Below are 16,670 nucleotides of genomic sequence, written 5' to 3' on the forward strand. Positions count from 1 at the left end.
CATTTCTTTCTCATTTATTTCTGATCTGATCTTTATGATTTCTTTCCTTCTGCTAACTTTGAGGGTTTTTTTCTTATTCCTTTAGGTGTAAGGTTATGTTGTTTAGTTGAGATGATTCTTGTTTCTTGAGGTAGGATTGTATTGTTATAACCTTCCCTCTTAGAACTGCTTTTACCGCATCCCATAGGTTTTGACTCGTCGTGTTTTCATTGTCATTTGTTTCTAGGTATTTTTTATTTCCTCTTTGATTTCTTCAGTGATCTCTTGGTTATTTACTAGCATATTGTTTAGCCTCCATGTGTTTGCATTTTTTACAGTTTTTTTCCTGTAATTGATATCCAGTCTCGTAGTGTTGTAGTCAGAAAGGATACTTGGTACGATTTCAATTGTCTTAAATTTACCAAGGCTTGATTTGTTACACAAGATTAAAATCTATCCTGGAGAATGTTCCATGAGCACTTGAGAAAGTGTATTCTGTTGTTTTTGGGTGGAATGTCCTATTATCAGTTAAGTCCACCTTCTCTAATGTGTCATTTAAAGCTTGTGTTTCCTTAATTATTTTCATTTTGGATGATCTGTCCATTGGTGAAAGTGGGGTGTTAAATCCCCTACTATTATTGTGTTACTTTGGATTTCCCCCTTTAGGCTGTTAGCATTTGCCTTATGTATTGAGGTGCTCCTATGTTGGGTGCATAAATATTTATAATTGTTATGTCTTCTTGGATTGATCCCTTGATCATTGTGTAGTGTCCTTCTTTGTCTTTGTAATAGGTTGTTTTAAAGAGTATTTTGTCTGACATGAGAATTGCTGCTCCAGTTTTCTTTTGATTTGCATGCATGGAATATCTTTTCCCGTCCTCTCACTTTCAGTCTGAATGTGTCCCTAGGTCTGAAGTGAGTCTCTTGTAGACAGCATATATAGGGGTCTTGTTTTTGTATCCATTCAGCCAGTCTGTGTCTTTTGGTTGGAGCTTTTAATCCATTTACACTTAAGGTAATTATCAATATGTATGTTCCTGTTACCATTTTCTTAATTGATTTGGGTTTGTTTTTGTAGGTCTTTTCCTTCTCTTGTGTTTCCTGCCTAGAGAAGTTCCTTTAGCATTTGTTGTAAAGCTGGTTTGGTGGTGGTGAATTCTCTTAACTTTTTTTTTGTCTCTAAAGATTTTAATTTCTCCTTCAAATCTGAATGAGATACTTGCCAGGTAGAGTAATCTTGGTTGGAGGTTTTTCCCTTTCATTGCTTTAAATATGTCCTGCCACTGCCTTCTGGCTTGCAGAGTTTCTGCTGAAAGATCAGCTGCTAACCTTAGGGGGATTCCCTTGTATGTTTTTAGTTTCTTTTCCCTTGCTGCTTTTATTTTATTTTTTTTTAACATCTTTATCGGAGTATAACTGTTTTACAATAGTGTGTTAGTTTCTCCTTTACAACAAAGTGAATCAGTTATACATATACATATGTTCCCATATCTCTTCCCTCTTGCATCACCCTCTCTCCCACCCTCCCTATCCCACCCCTCTAGGTGGTCACAAAGCACAGAGGTGATCTCCCTGTGCTATGCGGCAGCTTCCCACTAGCTATCTAATTTACATTTGATCGTGTATATATGTCCCTGCCACTCTCTCACTTCATCAGAGCTTACCCTTCCCCCTCCCCATATCCTCAAGTCCATGCTCTAGTAAGTCTGTGTTTTATTCCCATCCTACCACTAATCTCTTCATGACATTTTTTTTCCCTTGGAGTCCATATATATGTGTTAGCATAGAGTATTTGTTTTTCTCCTTCTTACTTACTTCACTCTGCATGACAGACTCCAGGTCCATCCACCTCATTATAAATAACTCAGTTTCATTTTTTTATGGCTGAGTAATATTCCATTGTATATATGTGCCACATCTTCCTTATCCATTCATCTGTTGATGGACACTTAGGTTGCTTCCATGTCCTGGCTGTTGTAAATAGAGCTGCAATGAACATTTTGGTACATGAGTCTTTTTGGATTATGGTTTTCTCAGGGTATATGCCCAGTAGTGGGATTGCTGGGTCGTATGGTAGTTCTATTTGTAGTTTTTTAAGGAACCTCCATACTGTTCTCCATAGTGGCTGTATCAATTTACATTCCCACCAGCAGTGCAAGAGGGTTCCCTTTTCTCCACACCCTATCCAGCATTTATTGTTTCTAGAGTTTTAGATGATGGCCAATCTGACCAGTGTGAGATGATATCTCATTGTAGTTTTGATTTGCATTTCTCTAATGATTAATGATGTTGAGCATTCTTTCATGTGTTTGTTAGCAATCTGTATATCTTCTTTGGAGAAATGTCTATTTAGTTCTTCTGCCCATTTTTGGATTGGGTTGTTTGGTTTTTTGTTATTGAGCTGCATGAGTTGCTTATAAATTTTGGAGATTAATCCTTTGTCAGTTGCTTCATTTGCAAATATTTTCTCCCATTCTGAGGGTTGTCTTTTGGTCTTGTTTATGGTATCCTTTGCTGTGCAAAAGCTTTTAAGGTTCATTAGGTCCCACTTGTTTATTTTTGTTTTAATTTCCATTTCTCTAGGAGATGGGTCAAAAAGGATCTTGCTGTGATTTATGTCGTAGAGTGTTCTGCCTGTGTTTTCCTCTAAGAGTTTGAGAGTGTCTGGCCTTACATGTAGGTCTTTAACCCATTTTGATTTTATTTTTGTGTGTGGTGTTAGGGATTGTTCTAATTTCATACTTTTACAGGTAGCTGTCCAGTTTTCCCAGCACCACTTATTGAAGAGGCTGTCTTTTCTCCACTGTATATCCTTCCCTCCTTTATCAAAGATAAGGTGACCATATGTGTGTGGGTTTATCTCTGGGCTTTCTATCCTGTTCCATTGATCTCTATTTCTGTTTTTGTGCCAGTACCATACTCTCTTGATTACTGTAGCCTTGTAGTAGAGTCTGAAGTCAGGAAGCCTAATTCCTCCAGCTCCATTTTTCGTTCTCAAGATTGCTTTGGCTATTCGGGGTCTTTTCTGTTTCCATACAAATTGTGAAATTTTTTGTTCTAGTTCTGTGAAAAATGCCAGTGGTAATTTGATAGGGATTGCATTGAATCGGTAGATTGCTTTGGGTAGTAGTCATTTTCACAATGTTGATTCTTGCAATCCAAGAACATGGTATATTTCTCCACCATTTGTATCATCTTTAATTTCTTTCATCAGTGTCTTGTAGTTTTCTGCATACAAGTCTTTTGTCTCCTTAGGTAGGTTTATTCCTAGATATTTTATTCTTTTTGTTGCAATGGTAAATGGGAGTGTTTTCTTAATTTCACTCTCAGATTTTTCATCATTAGTGTATAGGAATGCCAGAGATTTCTGTGCATTAATTTTGTATCCTGCAACTTTACCAAATTCATTGAATAGCTCTAGTAGTTTTCTGGTAGCATCCTTAGGATTCTCTACGTATAGTATCATGTCATCTGCAAACAGTGACAACTTTACTTCTTCTTTTCCTATTTGGATTCCTTTTATTTCTTTTTCTTCTCTGATTGCTGTGGCTAGAACTTCCAAAACTATGTTGAATAAGAGTGGTGAGAGTGGGCAACCTTGTCTTGTTCCTGATCTTAGTGGAAATGGTTTCAGTTTTTCACCATTGAGAACGATGCTAGCTGTTGGTTTGTCATATATGGCCTTTATTATGTTGAAGAAAGTTCCCTGTATGCCTACTTTCTGCAGGGTTTTTATCATAAATGAGTGTTGAATTTTGTCAAAAGCTTTCTCTGCATCTATTGAGATGATCATATGGTTTTTCTCCTTCAGTTTGTTGATATGGTGTATCACGTTGATTGATTTGCATATATTGAAGAATCCTTGCATTCCTGGAATAAACCCCACTTGATCATGGTGTATGATCCTTTTAATGTGCTGTTGAATTGTTTGCTAATATTTTGTTGAAGATTTTTGCATCTATGTTCATCAGTGTTATTGGCCTGTAGTTTTATTTCTTTGTGACATCTTTGTCTGGTTTTGCTATCAGGGTGATGTTGGCCTCATAGAATGCTATCTTTTGGAAGAGTTTGAGAAGGATGGGTGTTAGCTCTTCTCTAAATGTTTGATAGAATTCGCCTGTGAAGCCATCTGCTCCTGGGCTTTTGTTTGTTAGAAGATTTTTAATCACAGTTTCAATTTCAGTGCTTGTGTTTGGTCTGTTCATATTTTCTATTTCTTCCTGGTTCAGTCTTGGCAACTTGTGCATTTCTAAGAATTTGTCCATTTATTCCAGGTTGTCCATTTTATTGGCATAGAGTTGCTTGTAGTAATCTTTAATAATCTTTTGTATTTCTGCAGTGTCAGTTGTTACATCTCCTTTTTCATTTCTAATTCTATTGATTTGAGTCTTCTCCCTTTTTTTTCTTGATGAGTCTGGCTAATGGTTTATCAATTTTATTTATCTTCTCAAAGAACCAGCTTTTCGTTTTATTGATCTTTGCTATTGTTTCCTTCACTTCTTTTTCATTTATTTCTGATCTGATCTTTATGATTTCTTTCCTTCTGCTAAATTTGGGGTTTTTTTGTTCTTCTTTCTCTAATGGCTTTAAGTGCAAAGTTAGGTTGTTTATTCGAGATGTTTCCTGTTTCTTAAGGTAGGATTGTATTGCTATAATCTTGCCTCTTTCAACTGCTTTTGCTGTATCCCATAGGTTTTGGGTCGTCATGTTTCCTTTGTCATTTGTTTCTAGGTATTTTTTGATTTCTTCTTTGATTTCTTCAGTGATCACTTCGTTATTAAGTAGTGTATTGTTTAGCCTCCATGTGTTTGTATTTTTTACAGATCTTTTCCTGTAATTGATATCTAGTCTCATAGTGTTGCGGTCGAAAAAGATACGATTTCAATTTTCTTAAATTTTCCAAGGCTAGATTTGTGACCCAATATATGATCGATCCTGGAGAATGTTCCATGAGCACTTGAGAAAAATGTGTATTCTGTTGTTTTTGGATGGAATGTCCTATAAATATCAATTAAGTCCATCTTGTGTATTGTATCATTTAAAGCTTGTGTTTCCTTATTTATTTTCATTTTGGATGATCTGTCCATTGGTGAAAGTGGGGTGTTAAAGTCCCCTACTATAATTGTGTTACTGTCGATTTCCCCTTTTAAGGCTGTTAGTATTTGCCTTATGTATTGAGGTGCTCCTATGTTGGGTGCATAAATATTTACAATTGTTATATCTTCTTCATGGATCGATCCCTTGATCATTATGCAGTGTCCTTCTTTGTCTCTTGTAATAGTCTTTATTTTAAAGTCTATTTTGTCTGATATGAGAATTGCTACTCCAGCTTTCTTCTGATTTCCATTTGCATGGAATATCTTTTTCCATCCCCTTACTTTCAGTCTGTATGTGTCCCTAGGTTTGAAGTGGGTCTCTTGTAGACAGCATATATATGGGTCTTGTTTTTGTATCCATTCAGCCAGTCTGTGTCTTTTGGTGGGAGCATTTAATCCATTTACACTTAAGGTAATTATCGATATGTATGTTCCTATTACCATTTACTTAATTGTTTCGGGTTGTTCTTGTAGGTCTTTTCCTTCTCTTGTGTTTCTTGCCTAGAGAAGTTCCTTTAGGATTTGTTGTAGAGCTGGTTTGGTGGTGCTGAACTCTCTCAGCTTTTGCTTGTCTGTAAAGGTGTTAATTTCTCCATCAAATCTGATTGAGATCCTTGCTGGGTAGAGTAATCTTGGTTATAGGTTTTTTTCCTTCATCACTTTAAATATGTCCTGCCACTCCCTTCTGGCTTGTAGAGTTTCTGCTGAAAGATCAGATGTTAACCTTATGGGGATTCCCTTGTGTGTTATTTGTTGTCTTTCCCTTGCTGCTTTTAATATGTTTTCTTTGTATTTAATTTTTGAAAGTTTGATTATTATGTGTCTTGGCGTGTTTCTCTTTGGGTTTATCCTGTATGGGACTCTCTGTGCTTCCTGGACTTGATTGACTATTTCCTTTCCTATATTAGGGTAAGTTTTCCACTATAATCTCTTCAAATATTTTCTCAGTCCCTTTCTTTTTCTCTTCTTCTTCTGGGACCCCTATAATTTGAATGTTGGTGCGTTTAATGTTGTCCCAGAGGTCTCTGAGACTGTCCTCAGTTCTTTTCATTCTTTTTTCTTTCTTCTGCTCTGCAGTAGTTATTTCCACTATTTTATCTTCCAGGTCACTTATCCGTCCTTCTGCCTCAGTTTTTCTGCTATTGATCCCATCTAGAGTATTTTTCAGTTCATTTATTGTGTTGCTCATCGTTGCTTGCTTCCTCTTTATTTCCTCTAGGTCCTTGTTAACTGTTTCTTGCAATTTGTCTATTCTATTTCCAGGATTTTGAATCATCTTTGTTATCATTTTTCTGAATTCTATTTCAGGTAGACTGCCTATTTCCTCTTCATTTGTTAGGTCTGGAGTGTTTTTATCTTGCTCCTTCATCTGTTGTGTTTTTTTCTGTCTTCTCATTTCGCTTATCTTACTGTGTTTGGGGTCTCCTTTTTGCACGCTGCAGGTTCGTAGTTCCCGTTGTTTTTGGTGGCTGTCCCCAGTGGCTAAGGTTGGTTCAGTGGGTTGAGTAGGTTTCCTGGTTGGGGGCACTAGTGCCTCTGTTCTGGTGGATGAGGCTGGATCTTGTCTTTCTGGTGGGCAGGTCCACGTCTGGTGGTGTGTTTGGGGATGTTGGTAGCCTTATTATGATTTTAGGCAGCCTCTCTGCTAATGGATGGGGCTGTGTTCCTGTCTTGCTCTTTGTTGGGCATAGTGTGTCCAGCACTGTAGCTTGCTGGTCGTTGAGTGAAGCTGGGTCTTGGTGTTGAGATGGAGATCTCTGGGAGATTTTCGCCATTTGATATTGTGTGGAGCTGGGAGGTCTCTTGTGGACTAGTGTCTTGAGGTTGGTTCTCCCACCTCAGAGACACAGCCCTGGTGTCTGGCTGGGGCGCCAAGAGCCTTTAATCCACACGGCTCAAAATAAAAGGGAGAAAAAATAGAAAGGAAAGAAAAGGAAGGAAGGAGGGAGGGAGGGAGGGAGGGAAGGAAGAAAGGAATGAAGAAATGAAGGAAGGAAGAAAGCAAGAAAGGAAGGAAGGAAGGTGGAGAGGAAGAAAGGGAGGAAGGAAGGGAGGAAAGAAGGGGGGAAGGAATGAAGAAAGGAGGGAAGAAAGGAAGAAAGAAAGGGAGAAGACAAAGTAGGATAAAGTATAGTTATTAAAATAAAAAATAATTATTAAGAAGAAAAATTTCTATTAAAAAAAAAACAGAAAAACGGGTCGGTCTAACCCTAGGACAAATGGTGTAAGCAAAGCTATACAGACAAAATCTCACACAGCAGCACACACATACACACTCACAAAAAGAAAGAAAGGGGAAAATAATAGTATATCTTGCTCCCAAAGTCCACCTCCTCAACTTGGGATGATTCGTTGTCTATTCAGGTTTTCCACAGATGCAGGGCACTTAAAGTTGATTGTGGAGCTTTAATCTGCTGCTTCTGAGGCTGCTGGGAGAGACTTCCCCCTCTCCTCTCTGTTCACACAGCTCCTGGGGTTCAGCTTTGGACTTGGTCCCGCCTCTGCGTGTAGGTCGTCCGAGGGCGTCTGCCCGTTGCTCAGACAGGACGATGTTAAAGGAGCAGTTGATTTGGGGGTTCCGGCTCACTCAGGCTGGGGGGAGGGAGTGGAACGGGTGCGAGGCGAGTCCGCGGCGGCAGAGGCCGATGTGATGCTGCACAGGCCCAAGGCGCGCCGCGCATTCTCCCGGGGAAGCTGTCCCTGAATCCTGGGACCCCGGCAGTGGCGGGCTGCACGGGCTCCCGGGAGGGCTGGTGTGGAGAGTGACCTGTGCTCACACACAGGCCTCTTGGTGGTGGCAGCAGCAACCTTAGCGTCCCACACTCGTCTCTACTGTCTGTGCCGACAGCCGCGGCTCGCGCCCGTTTCTGGAGCTCCTCTACTACGAGGTGCTCTTAATCCCCTCACCTCACGCCTGAGGAAGCAAAGAGGCAAGAAAAAGTCTCTTGTCTCTTCGGCAGCTCCGCGCCCGTTTCTAGGGCTCCTTTAAGCACCGCGCTTAATCCCCTCTCCTTGCGCCCAGGAAGCAAAGAGGGAAGAAAAGGTCTCTTGCCTCTTCAGCAGCTCCAGACTTCAACTGGACTCCCTCCCGGCCAGCCGTGGTGCACTACACCTTCAGGCTGTTTTCACTCTGCCAACTCCAGACCTTTCCCTGGGATCCAACTGAAGCCCGAGCCTCAGCTCCCGGCCCCACCCGCCCCAGCGGGTGAGCAGACAAGCCTCTCGGGCTGGTGATCGGTTCGCACCGATCCTCTGTGCGGGAATCTCTCCGCTTTGCCCTCCGCACCCTGTGGCTGCGCTGTCCTCTGCGGCTCTGGAGCTTCCCCCTCCGCCACCCGCAGTCTCTGCCCGCGAAGGGGCTTCTAGGGTGTGGGAGTCTTTCCTCGTTCACGGCTCCCTCCCACTGGTGTAGGTCCCGTCCCTTTTCTTTGTCTCTGTTTATTCTTTTTTCTTTTGCCCTACCCAGGTATGTGGGGAGTTTCTTGCCTTTTGGGAGGTCTGAGGTCTTCTGCCAGCGTTCGGTGGGTGTTCTATAGGAGAAGTTCCACGTGTAGATGTATTTCTGATGTCTCTGTGAGGAGGAAGGAGATCTCCGCGTCTTACTCTTCTGCCATCTTTAAGCCCTCCCCCTTGCTGCTTTTAATATTTTTTTCTTTGTATTTAATTTTTGATAGTTTGATTAATGTGTGTCTTGGCTTGTTTTTCCTTGGATTTATCCTGTATGGGGCTCTCTGCGCTTCCTGGACTTGACTATTTCCTTTCCCATGTTAGGGAAGTTTTCAACTGTAATCTCTTCTGATATTTTCTCACACCCTTTCTTTTTCTCTTCTTCTTCTGGGACCCCTATAATTCGAATGTTGGTGTGTTTAATTTTCTCCCAGAGGTCTCTGAGGCTGTCCTCAATTCTTTTCTTTCTTTTTTCTTTATTCTGCTCTCTGGTAGCTATTTCCACTATTTTATCTTCTGGGTCACTTATCCATTCTTCTGCCTCAGCTATTCTGCTATTAATTCCTTCTAGAGAATTTTTAATTTAGTTTATTGTGTTGTTCATCATTGTTTGCTCTTTAGTTCTAGGTCTCTGTTAAATGCTTCTTGTATTTTCTCCATTCTGTTTCCAAGATTTTCGATCATCTTTACTATCATTACTCTGAATTCTTTTTCAGGTAGGCTGCCTATTTCTTCTTCATTTGTTTTGTCTGATGGGTTTTTACTTACTCCTTTATCTGCTGCATATTTCTCTGTCTTCTAATTTTGTTTAACTTACTGTGTTTGTGGTCTCCTTTTCATAGGCTGCAGTTTCATATTTCATGTTGTTTTTGGTGTCTGCCCCCAATGGATGAGGTTGGTTCAGTGGATTGTGTAGGCTTCCTGGTGTAGGGACTGGTGCCTGTGTTCTGGTGGGTGAGTCTCGATCTTGTCTCTCTGGTGGGCAGGGCCACATCCAGTGCTGTGTTTTGTGGTGTGTTTTGTGGTGTCTGTCAATTTAGTACGATTATAGGCAGCCTCTCTGCTAATCGATGGGGTTGTGTTCCTGTCTTACTGGTTGTTTGGCATGGGGCGTCCAACTGCTGGCCGTTGGGTGAGGCCGGTCTTAGCAATGAGATGGATATCTCTGGGATAGCTCTTGCCAATTGATATTACTCGGTCCGGGAAGTCTCTGGTGGTCCAATGTCCTGAACTTGGCTATCCCATCTCAGAGGCTCAGGCCTGACAGCAGGCTAGAGCACCAAGACCCTGTCTGTCACACAGCTCAGAAGAAAAGAGAGAAGAAAAGAAAGAAAAAATAATAAGGAAAATTTTAAAAATTATTAACATAAAGAAAATAATAATTCACAAAATAAAGAAGAGAGCAGCCAAACCAATAAACAAATCCACCAGTGATAACAAGCTCTAAAAACTAAACTAAGATAAACATAAATATCAGAAACAAGTCAGTCGCAGACAGCAAACCCCAAGTCTACAGTTGCTCCTAAAGTCTACTGCCTCAATTTTGGGACTATTCATTGTCTATTCAAGTATTCAACCGATGCAGGGTACATCTAGTGCATTGTGGGGATTTAATCTGCTGCTCCTGACGCTGCACGGAGAAATTTCCCTTTCTCTTCTTTGTTCACACAGTTCTGGGGTTCAGCTTTGTTTTGGCCCCACCTCTGCATGTAGATCGCCCTCAGGTGTCTGTTCCCTGCCCAGCCAGGAGGCGGTTAAAGCAGCAGCTGATTAGGGGCTGTGCCTCACTCAGGCAGGGGTGAGGGACGGGTACGGTAGAATGGGATGTGGGGCGAGCCTGTGGCAGCAGAGGCCATCATGATGTTGCAACAGCCTGAGGTGTGCCATGTCTTCTTCTAGGGAAGTTGTCCCTAGATCACGGGACCCTGGCAGTGGCGGGCTGCACAGGCTCCTGGTGGAGGGGTGTGGATAGTGACCTGTGCTTGCACACAGGATTGTTAGTGGCAGCGGCAGCAGCCTTAGCACTTCATGGCTGTCTCTGTGGTCCAAGCTGATAACCACGGCTCGTGCCCATCTCTGGAGCTCATTTAGGCCGTGCTCTGAATCCCTTCTCTTCACGTACCCCAAAACAATGGTCTCTTTCCTCTTAGCCAGTTCCAGACTTTTTCCCGGACTCCCTCCCGGCTAGCTGTGGCACACTAGCTTCCTTCAGGCTGTGTTCACGCAGCCAACCCCAGTCCTCTCCCTGGGGCCTGACCTTGGAAACCCAAGCCTCAGCTCCTGGCCCCACCACCCCCCCGGCCCTGGAGGGTAAGCACACTAGCCTCTCAGGTTGGTAAGTGCTGGTTGGCACTGATCCTGTGTGCGGGAATCTCTCCGCTTTTCCCTTTCCACCCCTGTTGCTGAGCTTTCCTCCATGGCTCCGAAGCTTCCCCCCCCCCGGCCCGCGTTCTCCATCTACCATCTCCACCAGTGAAGAGGCTTCTTAGGGTGTGGAAACTTTTCCACCTTCACAGCTCCATCCCAGAGGTGCAGGCCCTGTCCCTGTTCTTTTGTCTCTGTTTTTTCTTTTTCCTTTTGCCGTACTCAGGTACATGGGGAGTTTCTTGCCTTTCTGGAAGTCTGAGATCTTCTGCCAGTATTCAGTAGGTGTTCTGTAGGAGATGTTCCACATGTAGATGTATTTCTGATTTATTTGTGGGGAGGAAGGTGATCTCCACGTCTTACTCCTCCGCCATCTTGATGGTCCCCCCAAGAGTCCTTTTCTGAAGATACCAAATTATGACCATATTCTGACTAAATGTTTACCAGATTTATTACATTATTCCCTTTTTGGGAAATGAAATGTTTTCTAGATTCATAACATTTCCCCCTTTTTAAGTAAGTTACCTGTAGAATATCTAAATCATTATTTAATAATTAATTTGTTCTACCAATTACCACTTTTTTGCTATGGAAAGTAATATAAAATATCTTTTTAAAATTTGAACTCGTCCACAAAGCAGCAGTGCTGCTAATTCTGAAAATAGTTTCCATCTACATAAATTTTCCATCTTTTTTTTCAGTATCTGAACCAGCTATTTTCTGCACAGAATATAGTGTGCGGGAGCATATTAAGAAAGGAGGCGTTAGTAAAGCCCACTAATTAGGCTGCTTCTGATGAGCTGCTCTTAGATGCACTTGAAATACAGGCAGGGCAAAAATCGGTATTAACTTGTTCCAAATAAATCATGGTACTCTAGCCCGGTGTAATTGGCACCATACTGGCCATAATCAAGCAGATTAGGACTCAGTACTTTTTTTAAAAGTCCTCTTTCCACTAAGAGTAACTTTCTTTACTGACTGAATTCCCATTATAGGGAACTCTTAAGTGTTCATCTCTGTAGGTACATACCCACCCTTTTAAAATATGATGATTTGTAGCTTTAAATAACCTCGTAGTTTGTCTTTCCTCCAGTGGTGAGAGAGAATGGCTGCTGAGTCAGAGTACTGGGCATTTCTGGGAGGTGAATGGGAAAATAGTTTACAGTTTTGCTTCAGGCTGGTCAGAACTGGATATGCTGATTAGGCACATTCACTTTGATATCCCCACTATCTTCTTAAGGCATAATAGAGTCCATTGGAACTTGAGCAATGTATTCTCTTTTGGAATACATCCTATGCTTGGAATACATTTTGCTTTCAATTGTCTGGCTTTGGGGCTGAATTTAGAGTAATTCAGCTCTGGGTTTGAATTCCATGTGCAAAATCTGGGTTCAGTCATTTAACCTCTTTTAACCTCATTATAGAATGAGGCCAGTGCTCACCACACCAAGGATTGTCATGAAGATAAATGTTGTAATTTATGTAAAGCATGTAGCACAGTGCCAGACCCTTGGTGAGCCCTTAGTAAATAGTTGCTACTGCAATTGCTACTAGGTGGATTTTTTATTTTGTTCTAAACTTGTATCCAATAATTCGGTTATCTTTGAACATGATGATGGTATGTTAAAATGCCTTGAGGATGTTTTGCTTTTTCTTCTGATTTTAATGTATCAAGTGATTTTCTCTACCTTCAGAAATTAGTTTTGTTTTTATGGTCTATGCCTCAAGTGTGTGCCGAATACTGCAGTAGTGTTTATGTTTTCTTCAGACCATTTGTGAGTCTTAGATACAGATTTAAATGGGGCAGATTTACTTGATGTCGTAAGTAATTTGTAACTTAACATTTCAGGTTCTATTTTATTCATGATCTGTATATCACAACAGATATTACTGCTCCCTAAATGATAACCTAACTATATAGAGACAGTTTGATGTGACAGGACAAGCGCAGATTGGAGCCAGTCTGGAGCCAGAATGTGGGCCAACTGGTGTCCTCATATTATGAATGATATATCCAGAGCTTCCTAGAATTACTGTGAGGATTGGATGACACAGTGTATACAATGTACCCTGCACAGTGCCTGGTATATGATAGGCCCCCTCCCCACATCTGTTAATGGGAAGGTAGTTACTATGATACACATAGCCTGATGTTGTTATAGCTTCTTTCCCTCTTGAATAATATCACTTTACCAAGTATCTGTTATTGGTCATTTTGTTCTATTTTAAGTGTTTGACTTAATAATAATGGATTTATTTATTTATAAAGTAAATCATTGGATTTGTTCCCACCAGTGATACCAAGAAGAAGCAGGCATTGAGGAAAAGGAACAACAGTGAAGTGGAAGACGTGAGACCCACAAGTCATGACAGAAAGAAGACCAAGTGGGAAACCTCAGAGCCTTTGGATACAGGCCTGTCTTTAGCCGAGGATGAAGAGCTGGTGTTACATCTGCTCAAAAGTCAAAGCTAAATTGTACTTGCTCTTGTTTTCTCCTTGAAACCTCTAGTCATGATTATGTGGGCAAAAAGTTGAAAAAGCAGTTAGCTTTGGGGCACTTAGGTAACATGAGTCCCATGCCCAAAGGACCCATTCTTCAGACAGGAGCTATCATACCTCTAAGCCCCTTTCACAGGCCATGCTTGCACCGTCCCAGAGCAAACTCACAGTGATGGTGGATTATAAAATTTCCATTTTCCAGCCTGTGCTCTGTTAGATTTTATCCATGGGTTCCTACATCTTATCACTGGAAATGCTTCCTTTGTTTTACTGGCAAGTTCTAGAGACCTTGTTTCATTGTTGGAAATTCCTGTTTTGCTTACCATACAGAAGTTTCTCTGTAATATTAAACAAAATTGCTCAGAGAAAAGAGTATGATGAGTATGATAGACCAACCCTGAGAAAAAATGAATATTTTTTAATTGCCATGATCAATAATAAACATTTCCTATAAAATAAAATATTAATGTTTTCACTGTATCCAGAAATATGAGAGCATTCTCAAGGGAAGTTTCTTAAGATTAAAATGCTTGGCCAGTTCCTGAAACAGTGAATCTCTTATATTCTTAAATTAGCCTTCCTAAAGATATCATTTAACTTACACTTTCAGACTTGGTAGCCATTTATAAATAGAAATCCTGACTCTGAAGACTTTGTGATCTAAAACCAGATCTGTTAGTGAGCACCTAGTATGCTGTAGGTCTTCTACAAGTGCCTTTTTCAGCAGGTACCACAGATCCCTGCCCAGATCCAGCTCCCGATAATGAGTAGAATAAGACAGAGCCTCTTTTGGTTATAAGTAACTGGCAAATTCTTCACAGGGAAAGAAATCTGTGCCTTGGCGTGACACCACTGATTTGATCATAGATTTGTCACCTTCTCCTTATTCTCTCCCTTTCCTACTTTCCACTCCATGCACAAACAAAAATAATTTTTGCTTACTGGTACAAATGATTCATGAATCCAAGGAAGGGAATATCCATAATTGCTTCCATCTCAGCCTAAGTCCATATTTGTCTCTGAAAAGTTTCTCCTACTTTCTTACTTGGTATCCTCATGAGCAACACCAACATCTTTTAGTCCTCAAAATGAGAAACTTGACGACTCCTCAGCTTCTCCCTTTCCCCACCCTTCACTTCGATGGTTCTATTGATTCTTCTTCATAATGACTCTCTTATCTCCATTGTTTCTTCTCTGTCTTCACTGCTTCTGCTTTCAGGCAGAGTTAGATTCTCATCATGACCTGCTCAGATTTCTGCAGTAATCTCCTAACCGGTCATTGTGCTTCCTGCCTCACATTTTTCTAGGCCAGTCTTCCATGTTGTCAGAATTCTCTTCATAGCATTGATCTGGCATGTTTCTTGCTTTTGTTGCAGTGCTTACTGTGTAATGTTGCAGACATTTGTTTATAAGCCTGTTGCCCCTGTTGTAAGACAAGTTTCTTGAGAGCATAAGGAATGTGTTTTATCCCTCCTGTGTATGCCCAGAGCCAAACACAGCACCTGCCCTATAATAGGTTCAATAAAGTCTTTTTGAATTAATGAATGGACAGTTTTTGAAAGTGTGTGGTAGTGCATTGCTCTGTTACCTCTGGTGGGAAGGATATAAAATGGTGGAAATGAGAACTGGATGAAATGGCTATAATGAGCGAGAGTGACTATAATGGAGAAAACAGATGAGAAAGGAATATGGGGTATAACAGCCTGGAATGATTTTGAAATTAAGGTTGCTGGTACAGGATATCTTGAATATTTTCAAAGGGCAAAAAGATGCAAGAGTATATAAACTAAAGGTTTGGGCTTCCCTGGTGGTGCAGTAGTTAAGAATCTGCCTGCCAATGCAGGCGACACGGGTTTGAGCCCTGGTGCAGGAAGATGCCACATTCTGTGAAGCAGCTAAGCCCAGGCGCCACAACTGCTGAAGCCCATGCACCTAGAGCCCATGCTCCGCAACAAGAGAGGCCACCGCAATGAGAAGCCTATGCACGGCAACGAGAGTAGCCCCTACACACAGCAATGAAGACCCAACACAGCCAAAAATAATTAATTAATTTAAAAAAAACAAAACTAAAGGTTTACCATTTCATTCACGCTGCAGTTTTAGATTTTGTTTTTTTCTAATCCAAATAAGGAATTTTTACTTATTTTTTACTCTATACATGTAAGTATTGAATAAATATACTGCAAGGCCTTTGTTTCATAAACTAGTTTGAACTGTATTCTGTCCCTAGACCTGAATGGATCCTGACTGATATATACATTGTAAGGAACTACAGTTTGCTGAAATTTGAAAACAGGTTAAAACATCAGAATAGTGCTGTTTGAAAACTCAGGTAACAAATATATATTTTGGTAGACTAAATTGTTACCGTTTTAGCTGTGGTGGAGTTGGGGGTGCATGACCGAAATCTGACTGGCCAAGCTATTTCCTAGACTCAGAGATTGGCCCAGATGTGGGTATAATACTCAGGTAAGGACAGAAAGACTCCTTCCTTGAGAGTAAAGTACAGAATATGAAAGAAAAATTCCTTACCCATGGAGAATTCCCAAAAGGGGAGGATGTCGATCTGGGACCTTTGGCAGCAATTTTTTCTGGTCAAATGGAGGCTGCTTCTGAGAGGTTGGAGAGAATAAGACCAACACCGTGAGGTGAGCAGAGTGGAGAGATAGAGAGAGAGCCCTGATGGCATCATTTGAACCCTTTGGCTTCAACTGTATCTGCTCCTTGTACATCCTAATTATGGGTCAGTAAGTTTCTTTTTTGCATAAACTACTTTGAATTGTATTTTGTTCCTGGAACTGAATGGATCCTGACTTAATATATACGTTGTGGGGGATTTTAGTTTGCTGATTTGAAAATGAATTAGAACATGGGAATAGTGCCGATAGAAAGCTTGGGCATTGTTCAGCAGACGGCAGCTCTATCCCCTCCCTCCCTTGGAGAAGCATGAGTTTCCCACTCTGCTCACGTTGGGCTTGGGACTGTGACTGACTTTAGCCCGCGAAGTGTGGTGGAAGTGACTGTGTGCCTCTTACAAGCAGAGGCTTTAAGGTGCTCTGATGCTTCAGTCAGCTCTCTTACACTATTGTCTTCTACCTTGAGACCAGCATGGACCAGAGAGGATACTGCTTCAGGCTGGGCACAAGGTGAGAAGACATGTGAAACAGACCTACAGCCCCCTCCAAGTCCTGTGGAGCAAGAAATCCACTGAGACTTGGGGTTCTTCACAGGAAAAATGAGAGAAGCACTTAACCAATGAGCAAAAGCATTCATTCATTCATTCA

General features: G+C 41.2%; 1 protein-coding gene across 1 annotated transcript in view; it reads left to right on the forward strand.

Annotated features, from left to right (window-relative positions):
• DDX10 (DEAD-box helicase 10) overlaps positions 1–14,927 on the forward strand; it is a 309,443-nt gene extending 294,516 nt beyond the window's left edge. Inside the window, exon 18 of the mRNA XM_059067976.2 lies at positions 13,182–14,927. Coding sequence (XP_058923959.1) covers positions 13,182–13,359 — 178 coding nt within the window. The 3' untranslated portion in view covers positions 13,360–14,927. The remainder of the gene's footprint in view (positions 1–13,181) is intronic.
• Positions 14,928–16,670: the final 1,743 nt, after the last annotated feature.

Source organism: Kogia breviceps, chromosome 7 (assembly GCF_026419965.1).
Source record: "Kogia breviceps isolate mKogBre1 chromosome 7, mKogBre1 haplotype 1, whole genome shotgun sequence".
Lineage (NCBI taxonomy): Eukaryota > Metazoa > Chordata > Mammalia > Artiodactyla > Physeteridae > Kogia > Kogia breviceps.